This window comes from Eucalyptus grandis, chromosome 8, assembly GCF_016545825.1.
Source record: "Eucalyptus grandis isolate ANBG69807.140 chromosome 8, ASM1654582v1, whole genome shotgun sequence".
NCBI classification, from domain to species: Eukaryota; Viridiplantae; Streptophyta; class Magnoliopsida; order Myrtales; family Myrtaceae; genus Eucalyptus; species Eucalyptus grandis.
The window spans coordinates 5,346,413-5,364,964 of NC_052619.1; the positions used below are offsets into that span (position 1 = coordinate 5,346,413).

Sequence of the window (18,552 nt, forward strand, 5' to 3'; positions counted from 1 at the left end):
GTTTAGGGGCATTCAGTGCTTGCAAATTTGCAATCGAAATCTGGTGATTAAAACCCAATTCAACTATTTGGAGAGGAAGTTGTAAAGGACGCACCTATAAAAGAAGACTAAATGCTCTAAAATCGAATTGGAAACTCTTAACAAATTTAAAAAAAACCACCTTGTGTCCAAAGATGGAATTTCCAATTTTCTCTATTAATTTATCCGCTCGAGGAGTGCCGGCGCCAGAACTTTTTGACATTTGTGTTCTAAAGCCGATAACAACGCATTTGATTACCAAACTTAAACTTATGTCCGCGCATACAAGCAATGAGATTTAGGTGATTTTTAAATCTCATCGATGAAGTAATCATTGACTTTGCTTCGTGTCATGGCATATGGCCTGATTTTGCATGTCGAACTCCACGCACCAAACACCGAATAGAATTCCGATCCCAGGAGTCAACATTTCGATAGGGTTTTGGTGCACAGACGGCACGTCCCCATCTCAAATTTCTCAGGGGGATCTCCAACTCGTGACCGAAAGTCAAAGATTGGAGCTGCCCCAACCTTCATTTATTAGACCTAGTATTACCTATCAGCTCTATGGGGGAGGGTCTCGTTTACTTTTGTCGAGCTAATTAGGCACTATCAGATGGAAGCTCATCCCGCGAAAGAGTTTTAAAAATTTGCACAAGAAGCCATACAAGATACAAAAAAAAGATATGGGTATATATGCATTCAATGAGCGTTGTGCACCACACCATCATTTATTGTGAAATATGACTTATATTAACAACCACAATGAGCGTGACGAGTAAACATGATTAATAGGTAGGTTTGGTCTGGTGACGGCTTATTAGATTTGTATGCACATTCATGCTTAAAAACTATTAAAATCTTTATAAAAGAATTGATTGAAGCAAGGCAAATCAACGGCGGCAAATCCATCCATTTTCACCCTTTCGAGCATACCTGGCCTAGATGAGACTTAGGAAGCCACTCATTTGTCGATCAAGTTCTAATATCGACATGATAGAGGCAAGGAAGCTTTAGTGATGTGCACTCAAATATCACATCAACCTCTGTAGGGCCAATTCGAAAGTTGAATACAATATTTCTTGATGGTGAAGTCTCCATATAGCATAAATTGCTCCGTGACACATTTAAAACCACGAGAGAGAGAGAGAGAGAGAGAGAGAGAATCTCTTTAAAATTTCCCTCCTTTTCCATGAACAAAGAGGAGTAGGCGGACCAATTACCAAACCCTCATCCTGAAATAAGATGGATACATTAAATACTTCTGCTAACCCAAGAATCTCCCTCACATTCCTAACCACCAAATAAATAACCCAATCAATCCTATCAATCAAAGAGTCCCATACACACACCCGGTCCCCTGTCCCACCCGTGGCCACTTTGGCTCTTCTTCTGGCATTGCCTCTCCAACCACGCTTTCTCATTTAATTTCTGATGGATGTGGACATCGTGACATGACATTGCATTATAAATGCGTTTTGTTCGTGTCCTCGAGTCACGTTTTCCCATTGCTCGTGATTTGATCATCCACTAGTGAAATTTCCCGGGTCGAGACACGGGACATGTCCAAACATGTCTCTTTTCACTAGACTCCCGTGGGGGCAAAAAATGTAATTTTGCCTTGTCTTCCATTAGGTTCAAGCAGATGTCCTCGTCATCTTCCTCTAACGATGCTGTATCTACAGAGTTGAAATTAAAACGTTTGTTTGGAGTTAGATGTCATTGTTTTACCTCTTGATTGAATTAGTACACTAGGGGGAGAGGCATGGGGATACTTAGGTGTGGAGGAAGAGAGAATAGGAGGAAAGTAGGTGAGTGGCTATTCTTGATGGAGATATGGCGATGGAGGAAATTGTTGATACGTCCTTATGATGATAATTTCATTGTGAGAGAATAATTGATGAATATGTAATAGTCAATTTGCATCAAGAAAATGCCAACAACTTTTGATAAAGAGTGTTGATGTTGGTGCGCACTCATTTGTGTGCGCTAGATTAGAAAGTAGAAGAGAGTGATTTTAAGTTGAACCGATCCAACCCCTCACCTTTACGAACTAAAATTTAGTTGTAGACCTTAGAATTGATCCTACTAGTCTGAGTTTTAGGTTACAAACCAACTCTTTCAAAGAGAATTGGACAATTTAAAAGGGTTTTTTTCCCTTTTTATTCTTTGAAATGACAAACCCCAAACTGGTACACTTGTCACGTGAAAGTTAATTGATATACCAATTTGAGATTTTACGCTCTATTTATCATAGTTTACAATTTTTGTGATTTTTGTGATATTAATCCAATTTAGTGGATTGTATATTTGTTATAAATTTTCAAAATACATATTCTCAACACACAATATTTAAAATCATGATACTAAGCCACTAAAAAAAATGCAAGAAATAAAACACTAGTGAATGCCACTTAGCAAAATTCAAACACTGATGAAAATCAAGAGGGAATTATGCAACGCATCCCTTAGTCAAGCAAAACCAAAACTAAAGCAATGACTTGAAATCTCCACTTACTAAAAACAACAATTCGTAAAAGATGAATACGTAATATAAAATAAACAATAAAAATGTTTAAAACATACAACATAAAAAAAAATTACAAAACTTCATTCCTCGTCCATTTATAAAAGGATTGCTCCAAATTGTATTATTTTGAAAATAGAACATACAACAAACATAATTAAAATGAGGTTGGTCTCCTTGTTCAGTTCAACACCCTAACTCTGGAATTGGATTGCATAGCGTCGGTTCCCAACTTTTGGGATCGAGCATCGGACCACACAATGTAGTCCAATCTAGTTGCTCCTCACTACTAGGAAGAGAGATAAGGGAAGAGTTGGTCAAAGAGAGAGAGAGAGAGACAGAGAGAGATTGGTGACCTTCAATTTTATTAAAAAGTTCATTTAACAGGGGGTAGACACAGAAATTTCATGAAAAATTTCGTTAAAAGAAATACTACCAACAATATTTTAGTACGTATGAATACGATATATATAGTTGGTGAGTCAGAGGACCAATCAATGTTATACTTTAGTAAACCGAAAATGATACAAATGTTTCTTTTCTTAAACCTACATAAAGACCTTACTTAAGGAGATGGCATGAAGCGACACTTTGATAAATGGGATGGGATCCTCCTGAAGTAGTCCGTGGACTTTTGTGGCTCTTCACCGTGCTTTCGACTCTAATAGGTTTCACGTGATGTAATTAAAGGTAAAGAGCGTGCATTTCGTCAACCTCTGCTTGGCAAATGGGTTGAGTATATTAGTCGATAAATCGAAAAATCAAGCACGTAATTGACTATAATTAATTCGAAAGAAAAAAATCCAACATTACTTAAAACGTCGTGATTAGCTGGAGTGGATTGATATTCTTAGTTAGTATAAATTTTTTACTATCTTCTCTTTTTTTAGAAGAAATGCACCTAAAGTAAATGCAATCGAATTTTTTTGCTAACTCTATTTAATTTAATTAATGAAAAATACTGAAACGGTTTTTTTTAATATTTTCTCTCTCTTATGTGGAGATGGCATTGTTAAAACAACGTCTTTTGAATTCAAAAATATGGTTTCTAATACAAATTCATATAATAAAGTTTAAAAAATAAGCTAAATTAGAAAAGAAGAAAAGAGGAAGACAAAGTCGCCGAAAAAGGACAGGTGAGGGTGGGGGATGGCCTGCGGGGATCACGGGGCCTCGGCGGCGAGAAAGTATCTGCATAGAGATTTTTGCATGCGCCGACCGGCCGGTGATGGTGGTGCATTGTGGGTTAGCCCAGGAGAAAGTATCTGTCCATAAAGATTCGAATCCAGTACACGCATTAATGGTGCTCAGCGAACGCCACCGAAATTTGGCTTAAGAAGTTGACAAACCCTTAATTAGGAGCCGAAAATAGAGGGGAGACTTCTGATATCCGATGTTCCCGAAACCGAAGAGGCGAATTAATTCAATGATACTCCGTCCTGATGCCGCGGTCCATGCCCCTCTTTCTTGTCGTCCAGAGAAAGAAAAGTAGAGAGGAGAAAAACAAAATAGGAAGCAACGACGCTCTTTTCTCATCCCTTTCTTTGACCAGCCCAATGGCAAAAAGCCAACATCAAACGCGGTTCGCATAGACTCTTTCAATTTCGATCGGCCAACACGTGAAGTTGACATGAACGCACGACGCACCGAGCTCCGACGTAAATCCCGTTTGATTCAGCATTTTCAAAGAATTTTGAACCCCCAAAATCTCTCGGGAAAAAATTTAGGATGTTTGGATCAACATTTGAAGGCTTCTTAACAAAATGCTTGCTTTTGAAATGTTGGCACGTCGGATGATATCCAGCCGTTCACACGTGCACGCGGTCCGGAGAATTTTACTTCGCAATGCGTCCGAGGAATTTTATCACTTTCTGGAAGCCAAAAAACCAGGACTGCGGTTGGAATTGGAGATTAACAATTCATAGGAAGAACCCTCTCTCTCTCTCTCTCTCTCTCTCTCTCTAGAGCGACGTCATCATGTTTTTTTTTGTTGGGTGGGAAGGTTCAGATGGGGCCGGTGACATTACCGTAGAATTCAACCCTTGAAAACCTAACAACGTTGAATTATGTACACACACGCCCCCCAAAAAAGAAATCATAAAGAAAATCAAGATCGAAGAACGTTTCTAATTCCTCCTCCTGCTGCAGCCGCATTGCTCGCCATATATAATACCTCATAAACTCCGAAGAAGCCACAGCGAAGGTGGGAACCGAGCGCCTTTCCAACTCCTGACGACGACGCAGCCATGATGAGCCGCGTCTGCTTCGTCCTCCCCGGGGACCAGTCCGGCGAGATCTGCGTCCGGCCCCCGAAAGAAGGGCTCGAGAAGCGCCGCCACCGGGATTGCGGGGGTCACGTTCTTGGTCTGATCCGCCAGCAGCTGCGCCGGCTCCACGGCTCCAGATGTGCCGTCAAGTTTTGTCATCATCAAGAAGAGGAAGAGGACGGCAGCGGCGGCGACTGGGAAGAGAAGCCCGAGAAGCAGCGGTCCGGCGTCTTCTTTGACATGGAAGGAGTCCAGCTGGCTGACAAGGTCGGGAAGGACAACCCCAGGATCTTCAGCTACTCGGAGCTCTACATCGGCTCTAACGGGTTCAGCGAGGATGAGGTTCTTGGGAGCGGAGGCTTCGGGAGAGTGTACCGCGCGGTGTTGCCGAGCGACGGCACGGTGGTGGCCGTGAAATGCGTGGTGGAGAAAGGGGAGAGGTTCGAGAAGACCTTCGAGGCGGAGCTCGTGGCGGTGGCGCATCTCCGGCACCGGAATTTGGTCCGGCTCAGAGGGTGGTGCGTCCACGAGGACCAGCTGCTGCTCGTCTACGACTACATGCCGAACCGGAGCTTGGACCGGATTCTGTTCCACCGGGCCGCGGAGAGCCCGGCGCCGCCGCCTCTCGGCTGGGAGAGGCGGCGGGAGATCGTCCGCGGATTGGCGGCCGCGCTGCATTACCTCCACGAGCAGCTCGAGACGCAGATCATCCACCGCGACGTCAAGACGAGCAACGTGATGCTCGATTCTCAGTTCAACGCCCGGCTCGGGGACTTCGGGTTGGCCCGGTGGCTCGAGCACGAGCTCGAGTACCGCGCCGAGGCGGCGCCGCCGCCGTCGACCAAGATTCACAGCCGGTTCCATCTGGCGGAGACCACCAGGATCGGCGGCACGATCGGGTACCTGCCGCCGGAGAGCTTCCAGAGGCGGAGCGCCGCCACGTCCAAGTCGGACGTCTTCAGCTTCGGGATCGTGGTGCTGGAGGTGGCCTCGGGGAGGAGAGCGGTCGACCTCGCGTGCCCGGACGACCGAATCGTGCTGCTCGATTGGGTCCGGCATCTATCCGATGAAGGGATGCTGCTGAAGGCAGGGGACAGCAGGCTCTCCGACGGCTCCCACCGCCTCTCCGACATGGAAGGCATGATCCATCTCGGCCTGCTCTGCACGCTCCACGACCCGCAGCTGCGGCCGAGCATGAAATGGGTTGTCGAGGCCCTTTCCGGCGACGTTCCGGGGAAGCTGCCGGCGCTCCCTTCCTTCCGATCGTGCCCGCTGTACATCTCTCTAGCCTCCCCAGCAGGCACGAGCATGAGCAACACGACCACGGAATTAGGCCAGTCCGCCACCACGTCGACCGCCGCCACCGCCACGACGTCCGGCACCGCATTTAGCGCGTCCCACTATGTCACCGCCGATGCCGAAACCATATATGCCACGGCCGAAAGAGGAGAGACCAACAGCGATGCTGACAATCCCTCCTCTGCTAACGGCGGTGGCCGGCCCCGGGTGAACGGTTTCTTCTCGGTCGAAACCCCGCGCGAGATATCGTACAAAGAGCTTGTGGCCGCCACGGACAATTTCTCCGACAAGAGGAGGGTGGCGGAGCTGGACTTCGGGACGGCTTACCGCGGGTTCCTCGATAACCGCCAGCACATCCTGGTCAAGAGGCTCGGCATGAACAAGTGCCCTGCACTACGAGCCCGGTTCTCGAACGAGTTGCACAATTTGGGCAGGCTCCGGCATCGCAGCCTCGTGCAGCTCCGTGGATGGTGCACCGAGCAAGGAGAGATGCTCGTCGTGTATGACTACTCGACGAATTGCCTCCTGAGCCATCTCCTGTTCCATCACAATGATCCGCGCAGGGGCCGCCCCGTCTTGCGGTGGCGTCACAGGTACAACATCATCAGATCGCTGGCTTCGGCAATTCTTTACCTTCACGAAGATTGGGACGAACAAGTGATTCACAGAAACATCACCTCTTCCGCCGTCATTATTGATCCGGACATGAACCCGCGGCTCAGCTGCTTCGCCCTGGCCGAATTCTTGACAAGAAACGATCACGGGCATCATGCGGCGCATAATGCAGACAGATCGGTTCGAGGGATCTTTGGCTACATGTCCCCTGAGTATATGGAATCAGGGGAAGCTACCACGATGATGGATATATACAGCTTCGGTGTCGTGATACTTGAGGTGGTTACAGGATACATGGCGGTCGATTTTCGGAGGCCTGAAGTGTTCTTAGTAAGAAGGATATGTGAATTGGAGGCACAGATGAAGACAATAGAAGAATTGGTTGACATGAGACTGAACGGTGAGTATGATCTGGGAGAGCTGAAGAGATTGGTCAAATTGGGAATAGCGTGCACGAGATCCGACCCAGGATCTAGACCGAGCATCAGGCAGATCGTGAGCATCCTTGATGGGAACGATCGATGCTTCATACAATGCCAGAGCGAGAGCCTGAACGAGTGGAGCCAAAGAAATGCCACTTCTTTGTCAATGATCAGAAGTATGCAATCTCTAGGAATTCAATAGGATCTTCCAAACCAGTATGAGATTTCAAAAGAGCAGAAACTTGATACTGTCATCAAATCGCCGAGAGCGATCTGCAGATAATTCCTTACCCTGTAGAGTAGAGTGCAGAGTGCAGAGAGAATGTAATAGGATGGATGGAAGTATGTAAGCACAGAGGTCTTAAATAGTCAATAGTGTTGCCGTTGACTGTACACATTGCAAGTTTTATGAGCTCGTGTATGTATTTGGCTTGGCGCATGTATGTACAGACATCGCCCAAGTTTTGGTTCTTCTGCGAAATTTGGTCCATCTCTATGTATGGCGCAGAACAAGCAGACACTTCCTAAAGAAATGTTTGCCAATGTCCTAGGCACGGAGAGAACCATCCCCAACACTGTACTGGTCCACTCATGCTAATTTCTACGACAGACTAAGAAAAACACTTCCCAAGAAAACGATTTGGAAAACGAAAGGGTCATGCAAGAGTGCTTCTCTCAACTATCTGTCCATTGTAAGCAGAAAGATTTGTCTATCTGAGATCCTGCTAAATACGCATGCTCGATGTGCAAGATGAAAGCGCCATGATCCATAGCAAGTGCAGCTCTGAACTAAAGTGATTAGTGGAGCAGACTCATCCAATGGAACCTTTCGTCTCTGCAAAGCTTGCTGTAGTTTCTCGAAGGGGCTTTAGCACGAAATTCTGGAGAGCATCTGCATAAGAACATCAATTTTGAGATGCGATTGAAAAACGAAGTATGGGCAAAAGGAGAATATCAGAAGGAAAGTCATCAGTGTTATCCTGCTCTGAAAATCTTTATCCATCTACAACAGAACAAGAGCTTCATACTGAGCTTGAGTTGGAGATATTAGTGATCTATCTAGTGACGACCGTAATCTGCGAAACTCGTTATAAAAACTGGGCATGTCAGCATAAAGAGGAACAAAGTTTAATTTATTCTTTGTAAGAAACTTGCAGGTTTGACCGGTTATTGGACGGAATAATGGACAAAACACGGCGCTAAAAACACTATTCATATTCATAAGCAAAAAACCGGGAAAAAAAAAAAGAAAATGTAGGGATAAATTCACTGGAAGTTTTAAAATTTGTTACAAAAGTCTAATTCAATCTTAAAATTTTCAAAAATAATTTCTTAAAATTTATCATAAATGTGCAATTGAGTCTTAAAATTTTTAAAAAGTACTATTTGACTTAATTTGACTAATTTGAAAATCACATTTTCATGATAAGTTTTGGGACTTCATTGCATCTTTGAAAATTTTAGAACTTTCCACTTTATTGACAAATTTTGAACTTTCAATGCACTTATCCAAAAAAAATAAGAGTTAATACTTTAAAAAAATTTCAAATTAGTACATGTGACAATTTACCCAAAATTAAGTTTTTTATTATGAAAAATCCTAAACTGGTACACCTATGATAAATTTACTTCAATTGACCATAAAAAATCCCAAATTGGTATACTTATAACAAATTTACTCTAATTAACCATAAAAAATCCCAAATTGGTATATTTGTGACATTTGCTCTAATTGACCATAAAAAATCCCAAATTGGTATACTTATGACAAATTTACCCTAAAATAATTTATTCAATTGTCAAAAACATTAAACTGGTACATTTGTGACAAATATACATTCGTTAAATTAAATTAATATCACAAAAAATCACAAATATTGTATAATGTGACAAACGGAGAGTAAAATCACAAATTGGTACACCAGTCAATTATCACGTATAATTCAATTTGATAATTTGATAGTAAAATTTAATGGAAACTAACATAGATAAATTTATCACAAATGTATTAATTTGAGGTAAATTTATCAAATGTGTATTTGAGTAAATTTATCAAATGTGTATTAGTTTGTGGTTTTTGATAGTTAAAAAATTAATTTTGGATAAATTTATCGCAAGTATACCGGTTTGGGGTTTTTCAGGGTATTAACCCAAAAAGTAATAATGAAGTTAGGATTCCCAATATACCAAATATATTCAGTTCCTAATAAGATTGATCCCTAAATGATGAGCGGATCACCAGTTTTAGAGGTAAATAATTCTGCCCGATAATGAACAAGGAGAAAAACAAGTTGCATTGTGTAATGGTTAGAAAATAATACTGGACGGTGAAGGAACAATCAAAGAGACTAGGAAAATGGAAGGTAAGAGATCATGATACTTTCACGCCAGTTTTCGCTGGCTAAACGTTATATATGCACACGAGCCAAACCATACCATGAGCACATCGTTTTGCCACGAAAGGCAAAAGGGTAGTTTTATAACAGTTGACATTATTATCACACTTTGTCGGTAGTTCCAGTACTCTGCCCTAATAACAAAAACCAGGACAATGTAAATCTTTCCAGCAATAAAAGAAGACAATGCAAAATCTTCCAACAGTCTGCTGATAGTAGGTAACGTGCAATGCAATTACCAATGAAGTCCTTGTCCAGTAGTATCTACTTCTCCTCCAATGACGAAGTAGATTTCAGAAAACTTCACCATGAAGCATTTGGTAAAAGGTGAAAAACTCAAAACACCTTCTGATGGTGGAAGCATTGTGTTAGTGATATATCCCATTAGTGATTAATCTCCACATAGGCAGTCCAAGCTTTCCATCAACACAAGAATTGTGCTAAAAACTTCGATTATACCATTAATTTGTGCCGATTCCAAATATCTACTTTTAAGATATACAGACTACAGTTTCTATAATTGACACTGCCAGTTGAATCAACCAAACAGGAAACGATGACGTCAAGGACAAATAATGATGATGGTGTCATGTTCGCTGGAGGCACATGCTCACACTTCATCACATATTATTCATCATCCAGTCTACTTGCTTTTGTGTGCTGCTTTCCATTGGCAATAGTTCCCGATTACCAAACACCGGCCTTAATCTCTTCTTCATGGAAATAACATGCGACCCTATAGTATTCGGTGAAATTGAGCTGTCCAATGATGTCAAGCAGCTTTCCGCCGAGCCGTCACCGAGCCAAGATGGCAAGCCAGACAGTGAGGTGCTATCTAAAGCAGCTGCTAGTTCTGAGAAACAAGGCATCTTCAGAGTATCAACAGCCCTTACTCCAGGATAGTCATTAGAGACCTTTATAGCTAATTCAGAGAGCTCATCTCTGGCTTCTTCAAGCCCAGCAGGGACCGCGACTTGGTCATTGAGAACTTTACAAGCTTTCTCAAGTATTGATTGTAGATACTTCCCTTGGGCTTCAATCCGCAGTTGGAGATGGCGCTGCACCTGGGCAAAGCAAATGCTTTAACGAAGCATAGTCAAAATGTCATAAGAGCATCCTATGACGGTTAAGACAGTTTATTACTTCTATAGCGCCATGAGTTTGTGCCAATAAACTCTTTTGTGCTAGGATATTAGATATTTTGCTTTTATTGGTACTTAAAAGAATCTGAATCTTGAGTGTTGATAATACTGGTGGTGGGTAAAATGATTCGTTAGTGATTGAAGAAAAATGTATAAGAAATCTTCTCTGATATAATGAATAGTTTAAACATTCTCTCTTTTCAATCGACCATCATCAGCCAAAAGCATAAACCAAGCACACCTCTCACATTATTTTATTAAGCAAGAACTTTCCACCAGCAGAGTAAATTCAATGCATGAGAACCAGGTTCGTTCAATACCACTATGTTCTCTTAGCAGCAGCTAAGCTGAGTACAGCCAGCTTAACATATTAATAGTTTCAGTTTGCGCATTCTTGGTAATGCATCTTAATGACCAATTTGGTAGAAACAGATCTGCTATTTCCATAAATTTAAACATTTGATGCCAATTCTATTCAGACCAAATGAGAGGAAACCAACCTCTAGTTGCTCATGAAGCCTTCGTTGGACTTCCATTTGGACACGCAAAGCCTCAGTGACTCGGTAACTGCTGTTTGAAAGATAAAAAAACAGCCATTACTTAAAAGCAGATAGACACCAAAAGCTTTATTACCATAAAGGGAATAGAAGCATACTCATTAAGTTCCTGAGTGAGGATTCCTGATGAAGATGTAGCAGATGAGCCTGTGTTCAGACTATCCGTATCACATGGGGCTGCAGCATCAACAATAAACAGTGAGGGTGGCTAGTTACTACTCTCTCTGTTCACGTATGTATGCAGAATTGGAAAAAAAAGAAAACTTAAACAGAAAACTTTCTGCCAACATCTTAAGAGAATAATTTTTTCCAATACAACTAGAAAGATGTGGTAAATAGCTTGGTAATATACATCAAAGGTGGAAGTGGACCTTCCTATGGAATGCTCACTAAACCCAACGGGGATGTTAATTTCATTCAAGGAGATATTGATTGAACTGGATGGATATAAACATATAGAACAAGAATGCATGTAGAAATGTCCAGTTTCCTTTCATTTCTAATCTGTATTCGATGGTCAAAGTTCATTTGGCGAAGTTTCAGACGGGAGGTTCTTTTCAAACTAGCCTAGCCATGATCTACACGAGAAAAAGATAGATGTAGTCAAGGTGAAAGAGAGCAGACCATCCTTGGAGTTGCCACTTGAATCTTTGCCTGACTGTTTACCTAAACGGAATTTCTGCAAGAACAAGGTACAAATTTAAGTGCAGAGCACATGGAGGAATAACTACATGATAAAAGCTGGCTTAGAAAACTCCAAATTATAGAAAAAAATGAATGACCATAGAAGCACAAGACAAGACCACACAACCATGCAGTGGAAGTAAAAATTGGTAAAAGCAACCAAATTATGCTTCACTTTGGCAACGAACCTGAAGATGAGACTTCAAGTGATACAAAGTAAGGCCTTTTACACCCATGGTTCTCATGATAGTCTTTGGGGTTGCTTCTGCAAAGTCACACAAAGGGAAACATGAAAAAGTCAGATAGAAAGTCAAACCATAAAATCCAGTAAAACGGCATCAATAAAATACAAAAGCAAACTGAAATTTCAGATGAAAATTGGCGACTGAAATAGCTATTGCCTTTTTAAAGAACATTTCTGCCCTTGTAAGTCAGTATTCCGAGTACAATTGGCAGGGTGGATCGCCAGTGCTTTTTACTACTATATGAACAGAAAAGACAACTGCTAAAATGCCATTTATGTGGGAGAATTGGTTCATTATGCCGAAACAATATCATGTGGCATGATCGTATAATGACATAAAAGTATTTAAAGTGGTCACTGGTTATGGTATAATGACAACATGAACATATAATGACATAAAAGAATTGGAATCATCATGACACAAGCCACATTTAGCTTCCACGAGGATTACATCACCTGAAGTTTTTGGCAGGCTAGACATTCCTACTAAAATAGAAAAGTAGCAGAAAAGGAGAAAAGGAAGAAAGAAAAAGAAGAAAGAAGCAGCAAAAGAAAGAAAGAAGCCAACTAAACTTGCAAGAAAAGAATCACTACAATATTGAGATCCTTCTCAATGATAGAGAACACAAGCTTTAGAAATATGATCAGGGAAAAAATGTTATTCACATATCAAAGGAAGAACATATAAATGCTTTCAGGAAAAAACCTTGCAGCTACTTCAAAGGAGCAACTATAATCATCTTAATTGGAGAGTCTAGAAATTAAAGGAGGAATGAGGGTTGCAATGAATGGCTGTGATTCACGAGTAGCAATGCTCTTCAATGGCAGCTGTCCACGAGCATGGTCATGACCCTGCACTTGTAACACGCATGTTGTCTTCCCAAGTCTTGCACTAGATTTGCTTAAGAAGAACTAATGTCGACCACACTGTCACTATTTTCAGTCATATCCAAAAGTTTTAGATCAAATCAATCGCGTAAAGCTCGCCATAAGGATTTAAGTTCAGAAAAAGGCAAACTCTACCCATCTCTTCAACTACTAGCAGGTACATGGATATATAAAATAAGCCCATACATCTGAACAAGTTCCAGCAAATATTTGAAAGCAAAATAAACCCAATCTTGGTTCCTACAACTTCAAGATTTAGACATCATGAACCACCTTATAATGGTGCCTTCAGTTTGTTTCTCTCAACACGCCCACCAAAACTCATGAACTAAACTCGGAAAACAAATTACCAGAATTTGTCCATAGAAAGATACAAATGACATGTAGCACTCATGGGAAGAGCAATCAATCAAGCAACACAGCAAGGTTCAAAATCTGGTTGAAGATTAACGGTTGAGTGCCTACGATAACTAACCTCACATCCATCTATTCGTTTTGAATTTTAGAGAGTTGGATCATAGTTCAATAATGTTTACCTAATACCAAAGTATAGGATCCTACATCCGAATCTCCAACCGCTTCATTTGTCGCCCTATTAAAATCAATCCCCACAGTCCAGATTAATAAAGAATGCTTGCCAACACAAAAGAGAGAGCGTCGAACTATTTGGAAATTCAAGTCCGAATTGTTTACTTTTTGCGAGGAAGTTACCCCGGGTGGAGAGACCAAACAGTTCTCGGAGTGCAGAATCTCCCCCCAGATTGCAAATAATTCGCTAGAGCTACGCGGAGAGCAAACAAGTAATCGGTTCTTGTCGCGCCGAGTTTCAAATAGAGCAGGCAGCTCCTTGAAAGGAAGATTCTTTTTTTAGCTTCTACTCAGGCAAAAATAATCTTGATGAGTTCTGGGTAGCAGTCAACAAGCGTCATCACCCTGAATTTTCTATGGATTACTGAACTCTTGCACATTCGTATAAATGACAACAATAAGAGGCAAGTGTTTAGTCAAACTGTTGTAGCTCTGTCCAGTTGGGCTTGCAATCAAAATCCAACACTAGAAATCACCCAAGATCCTCCACAAAAACAAGAACCAACTCCGATCAAATCAAGTCAAACGAGAAACCCAGGAACCAGAGAAACCTCAAGAACCGTCCACCACCACCACAAGGCGAGGCGCAGCCCAAAGCCGAGGACTTACTGTCGGGACCGCCCAGCTGGGTGACGGCGTCGACGAAGCGGTCGTGGAGCTCGGCGGTCCAGCGGAGGCGGGGCTTGGGGTCGGCGGTGAGGACGAGGCAGGCGTCCCCGGCCAGGCCGTGGCCGGCGCCGTCGAAGTCGCCGCGGAAGTCCCCGCTCGGTCCGACGCCGACGCCGACGCCGACGCCACCGCCGTCGAGCGGCAGCGAGTGGAGCGCCTGGTACATTCGGGCCGGGCTCTCCGGAAATGGCGGGTCCCGCGCGGCCCGAGGACGGCGAGCGCTCGCGCTACGCAGAAGCGATCGTGGGTCGAGAATGCGTTAGAGAGAGAAAGAGAGAGAGAGAGAGAGCGAGCATGTGAAGAGAGAGAGAGAGAGAGAGTTCTTTTCTGACAGAGGAGAGAGAAAAGGCATGCAAGCACAAGCTCGATAATACGGGGAAGAGAGAGAGAGAGAGAGGGAGGAGAAGAGAGACAGGACAGCTCGGCTTTTTGTTCCGTCTCCTGTCGCGCGGGCGAGCATCGCGTACGGCCGGCGTACGTGAGCCCACCCACCACCCCCCCTAAAAAATCGATCTCGTGCGGGGCCACGATCGCGATGAAATGAGCTCACATGCATCGAGTATCGCCGATCCCATTAGGGCACGACTTGAATCGAAGCAGAGCCGATCTGCCCCTGAGCTCGATTCTGTCGACACTCGAGATCGACTTAGTGGCTCAAACTCGCTCACCATTGTATTCATAGGCTCGTATGATCCACTCACAATGCTTAGAAGAAATCCTCTTGGTTTCTACATGGGAAGAGCCATCCGATACTTCACTTAAAAGGCGACAAGATAAGATAGAAAATGTAAAAGTGAGTTAACGCGTTAGAAGTTTGTCGTGATTGTCTTAATGAGAGCAGCTCATCAGTACACTCACCTGATTTAATTATAAACTTAATTTTATAAGAGAGGAAACTGTTTATGAACTTTTTTCTTTTCACATGCTCTCCGAGCTCGTCTCGCCGATAATTATGGATCCATCACTAATCAATAAAGAAAACATAAGTGTGAATGGATAAATTTCGAATTGTAAACATGGAAATATAGGTACATAAGAAAAACGTGAAGTTTCATTGAGCAATGCCACAGTTTCATCATAAAAAGCATGTTTTGCTTTTACTCTAAATTCACAAACTTTACATTCATCTACAAGACAAAGTTAGCCTTCAAGATTATCCCCAGGCGCTTGATTAGACACATGCATTTTGGACCCATGTATCTTTTTATTCATTATGACAAGTTGCTTTTATGATCACATAAAGTATACTCACACACACATTTATGCACTTTCTTGTCATCCTAAAAGTCGTGTAGATTATTTTATCACGCTACCTATTTTATAAACCGTTACTATTGACATTCCATATTCTAATTCCATTCCAATTTAAACCTACATTTTACTGATTTTACCCATTTAAATTGAATTGACTAGCCACACTCGAGACTTTCAACCTAAAATCTCACATTCCAATTGGTCATGGTCATCACCATCATGTGGCAATTCATAAAAAAAGAGAAAACAAGAAGAAAAAACAAGGGGGAGAGAGACAGGGAGAAGATGTTGCAATGGAAATAGATGGATAAGGAGGCAGACAAAGCCAGTCCAAAGAGATAGGAGGCCAGCAAGACAAGGGCGGCCACTCCATGACCCTACCACCATCACCTTGCCTCTTGCTTATTTTTTATGCTAAAAATTATTGCCCAAAAAAAGAAAAAGCATTTATGCTAAAAGTAAATAAAATAAAATACATTGAACATTGAGAAGCTGACACTGCACTTCCAGACAAAGTGTCTTCCAATTTTGCAGGTCTGGTGCTGTTGTAAACAGCGAGTGTTTTGATTCTGTTTTTGACAAGACTGTGCCCATTTTTACTTCACTTTTTGCATGCATTGATTGTCGTACATGAAAAATACTGTCCCTCTCTCATTTTATTATATTTTTTTGGTTATAATTAACTACAAATTTCTAATCATATCGTTGATACGCACATGTCATGACCAGTTTTCTAATTTTCCCCAATCATTCGATTATCTCAAATCATAAATGGAAAGTTAGTACGATCGTAATTTTAATGATATTATTAAAATCGGTACGATTCAAATCGAATCTCGTGTTGTTGCTTGCTTGAGGATAATATATATCGCGTTTCTATTATATTTATAATGTCACGTTAAAATAATTTTGAAATCGTACGATTAATGCGAGGGAAGAGTTGCTAGGTTTGATTAAGAGAATAAGTTGTGATAAGTCAATAGTTGATGGCGTATATTATATTCTCGAGTGGGCCGACAGATACTATTTATTTTCTAATAGTAGCATGGCAATTACTTAATTGATTGTGTTTTTCTAAAGATAAAACTGACAAAGCACCCAGAATAAAAAAATAATCCCTGTCATTACTTTAATGTGTTAAATAGCAGATGGGGTTGGAAAGTCACATGGCAAGTTGCTTTAATTACAAATAATTAGAAAAAAATAAGTCCTTGCCAGCAAACACATGAAAACCAAGCTCCAATCACCGTTTTTGAATGAATAGGCCTTTTGACCAATTCACTTCTAGTTCTCGCCCAAGGGGGTGATAAGGGAAGACCCAACATGATTACAAAAATCATGTTAATCAATATGGACAAACCGCTACTTTACCACAAGGAAAAGCAGTGACATTATCACGTAAGGCATCAAGATAACCTAAGTGGTCTCTTTGAGTAAATATAGATGAGAAACAAAGATATCCTAATACAGTAATTCGCGAGTTCGATCTATCTTATCTATATCTATGGTCCCAAGACAAGATCAACGAAACTTGCCATCAAAACCCGTCAAGCTTTATTCCATACTCGATTTCTTGAACATGGACCCTGGTTACAAACGTCGTCCTGTGACAGTACAAGTCCAATTCAACAATAATAATTCATTTTATATACAAACCTATCCCTTCATATCAGTTTTGATTGAGCTCAAGCATTTTTTTTTCCATGGAGATGTGATCTTCCTTGAGATACTATATACAATAATGCACCTATAGTCAAACTATTGTCTCAAAATATGCATTTCTCATGGTTGAGCTAGTAATCTATACCAAAGTGTCGGCACCTTCACCTAATAATAATTCAAACCATGTTAACATAAAAACTCACAAAAAAAATTGCATTAGGTCCCCTCCACTTAACCTGTCAAATTCTCTCTCATGAAATGACATCAAGCAATATGGAATGGACATTGCTTTCTGATTTTCCTTGCCAAAAGCACTTAAAATTAGAAGAAAAGAACAAAAGGGTTTTGGCTTTGATTTATTGGGCAGGTCAACCCCAGCAAGTTGCAAGGACCACCTCTATTTTTCTAAAGTTGACAGTAATATTTGGCCCAACCCATCATGGCTTACCAAAAGCAGACTCCATTCAATTGAAATTCAACCTTGAAAGATTCAACCGCATGATATAACCAATCAGCCATATAACATAAACACCACAATGATTGATTGAAAATATTAATTTAACTCTGACCATGGTCATGGAGGTTGCTTTCTTTTTTATAATTAATTAATATTTGAGATAATATGAAATCACCAGCAACCATCTCCTCCATTGGTCTCTATCATCTACTACATCATTGTCATAGTCCTTTTGATTTTATTATTTATTCTTTTGTTTTTGTATATGGCGGAATTCCACTTAAAACTATTTTCTTTACAAGGTGATTTTCTTACAAAATATTCCGTCACCCGCTTAACAATCATATTCAAAACAATTTAATGAAAGTAGTTTCGAAATGGCATATACAGAGGAATTGAATTTTCTTATGCTCATATTTGGGCACAGCTAATGACAAATTAGATGCTACTGCATTATCGATATAAAAGGAAAAAAAGGAAAACAAGTAGCACCCCATACATATGATTTAGACAGAATTGGATTGAGTCTCCACACGCACAAGTTTGCAATTCCGAACCTCCTATTGTTTCAGCACCACTTTATTCAGTCTAAAATACGATTTGACAAAGTGGACAATCGACAAATCTCCATCCAAAAACTCAAACATCACGTTTTCTAGCAGGGGGCCCAATAGCGACATCCAATAAAAATAAACATAGGGACAAAAATACGTGAATCGAATCGAGGGACATCTAATGGCAACGAATGGCTTTATGTGGCATCAAAAAATCATATCCTATAGTCTAATATGCACAATTTTGCGAAAGTTCAAAGATAAAAATAAAATTCAACCCCGTTTGGTGCTATGTGTCACCTAATTTGG

The 18,552-nt window shown here is 41.3% G+C and overlaps 2 protein-coding genes across 5 annotated transcripts; one reads left to right on the top strand and one right to left on the bottom strand.

The window, feature by feature from the left end:
• Nucleotides 1-4,232: 4,232 nt before the first annotated feature.
• LOC104456028 (receptor like protein kinase S.2) lies at nucleotides 4,233-7,866 on the top strand. Its single transcript, XM_010070735.3, has one exon. The coding sequence runs from the start codon at nucleotides 4,792-4,794 to the stop codon at nucleotides 7,348-7,350; it is 2,559 nt and encodes an 852-aa protein (XP_010069037.2). The 5' UTR covers nucleotides 4,233-4,791; the 3' UTR covers nucleotides 7,351-7,866.
• A 2,030-nt stretch (nucleotides 7,867-9,896) lies between these two features.
• LOC104456029 (protein PHR1-LIKE 2) lies at nucleotides 9,897-14,671 on the bottom strand. Of its 4 annotated transcripts, none has more exons than XM_010070739.3 (6): nucleotides 14,257-14,671; nucleotides 12,116-12,192; nucleotides 11,868-11,922; nucleotides 11,342-11,420; nucleotides 11,187-11,256; nucleotides 9,897-10,602 (listed from the first exon to the last, which is right to left on the bottom strand). In XM_010070739.3, the coding sequence occupies exons 1-6, from the start codon at nucleotides 14,480-14,482 to the stop codon at nucleotides 10,165-10,167; spliced, it is 945 nt and encodes a 314-aa protein (XP_010069041.2). In that variant the 5' UTR covers nucleotides 14,483-14,671; the 3' UTR covers nucleotides 9,897-10,164. The 4 variants fall into 4 exon arrangements, with proteins under 4 accessions (XP_010069041.2, XP_010069042.2, XP_010069038.2 ...); XM_010070740.3 differs by having other exon boundaries at nucleotides 11,187-11,253; nucleotides 14,257-14,668; XM_010070736.3 differs by having other exon boundaries at nucleotides 9,897-10,608; nucleotides 14,257-14,667.
• Between the last annotated feature and the right edge of the window lie 3,881 nt (nucleotides 14,672-18,552).

Coding starts and splice junctions, on each gene's coding strand:
- LOC104456028 (XM_010070735.3), top strand. CDS start 4,792: ATGATGAGCCGCGTCTGCTTCGTCCTCCCCGGGGACCAGTCCGGCGAG.
- LOC104456029 (XM_010070736.3), bottom strand. CDS start 14,482: ATGTACCAGGCGCTCCACTCGCTGCCGCTCGACGGCGGTGGCGTCGGC. Junction 11,421..11,867: donor AAGTGGCAACTCCAAGGATG/GTCTGCTCTCTT, acceptor TTGATGCTGCAG/CCCCATGTGATACGGATAGT. Junction 11,257..11,341: donor CTCACTCAGGAACTTAATGA/GTATGCTTCTAT, acceptor TCTTTCAAACAG/CAGTTACCGAGTCACTGAGG.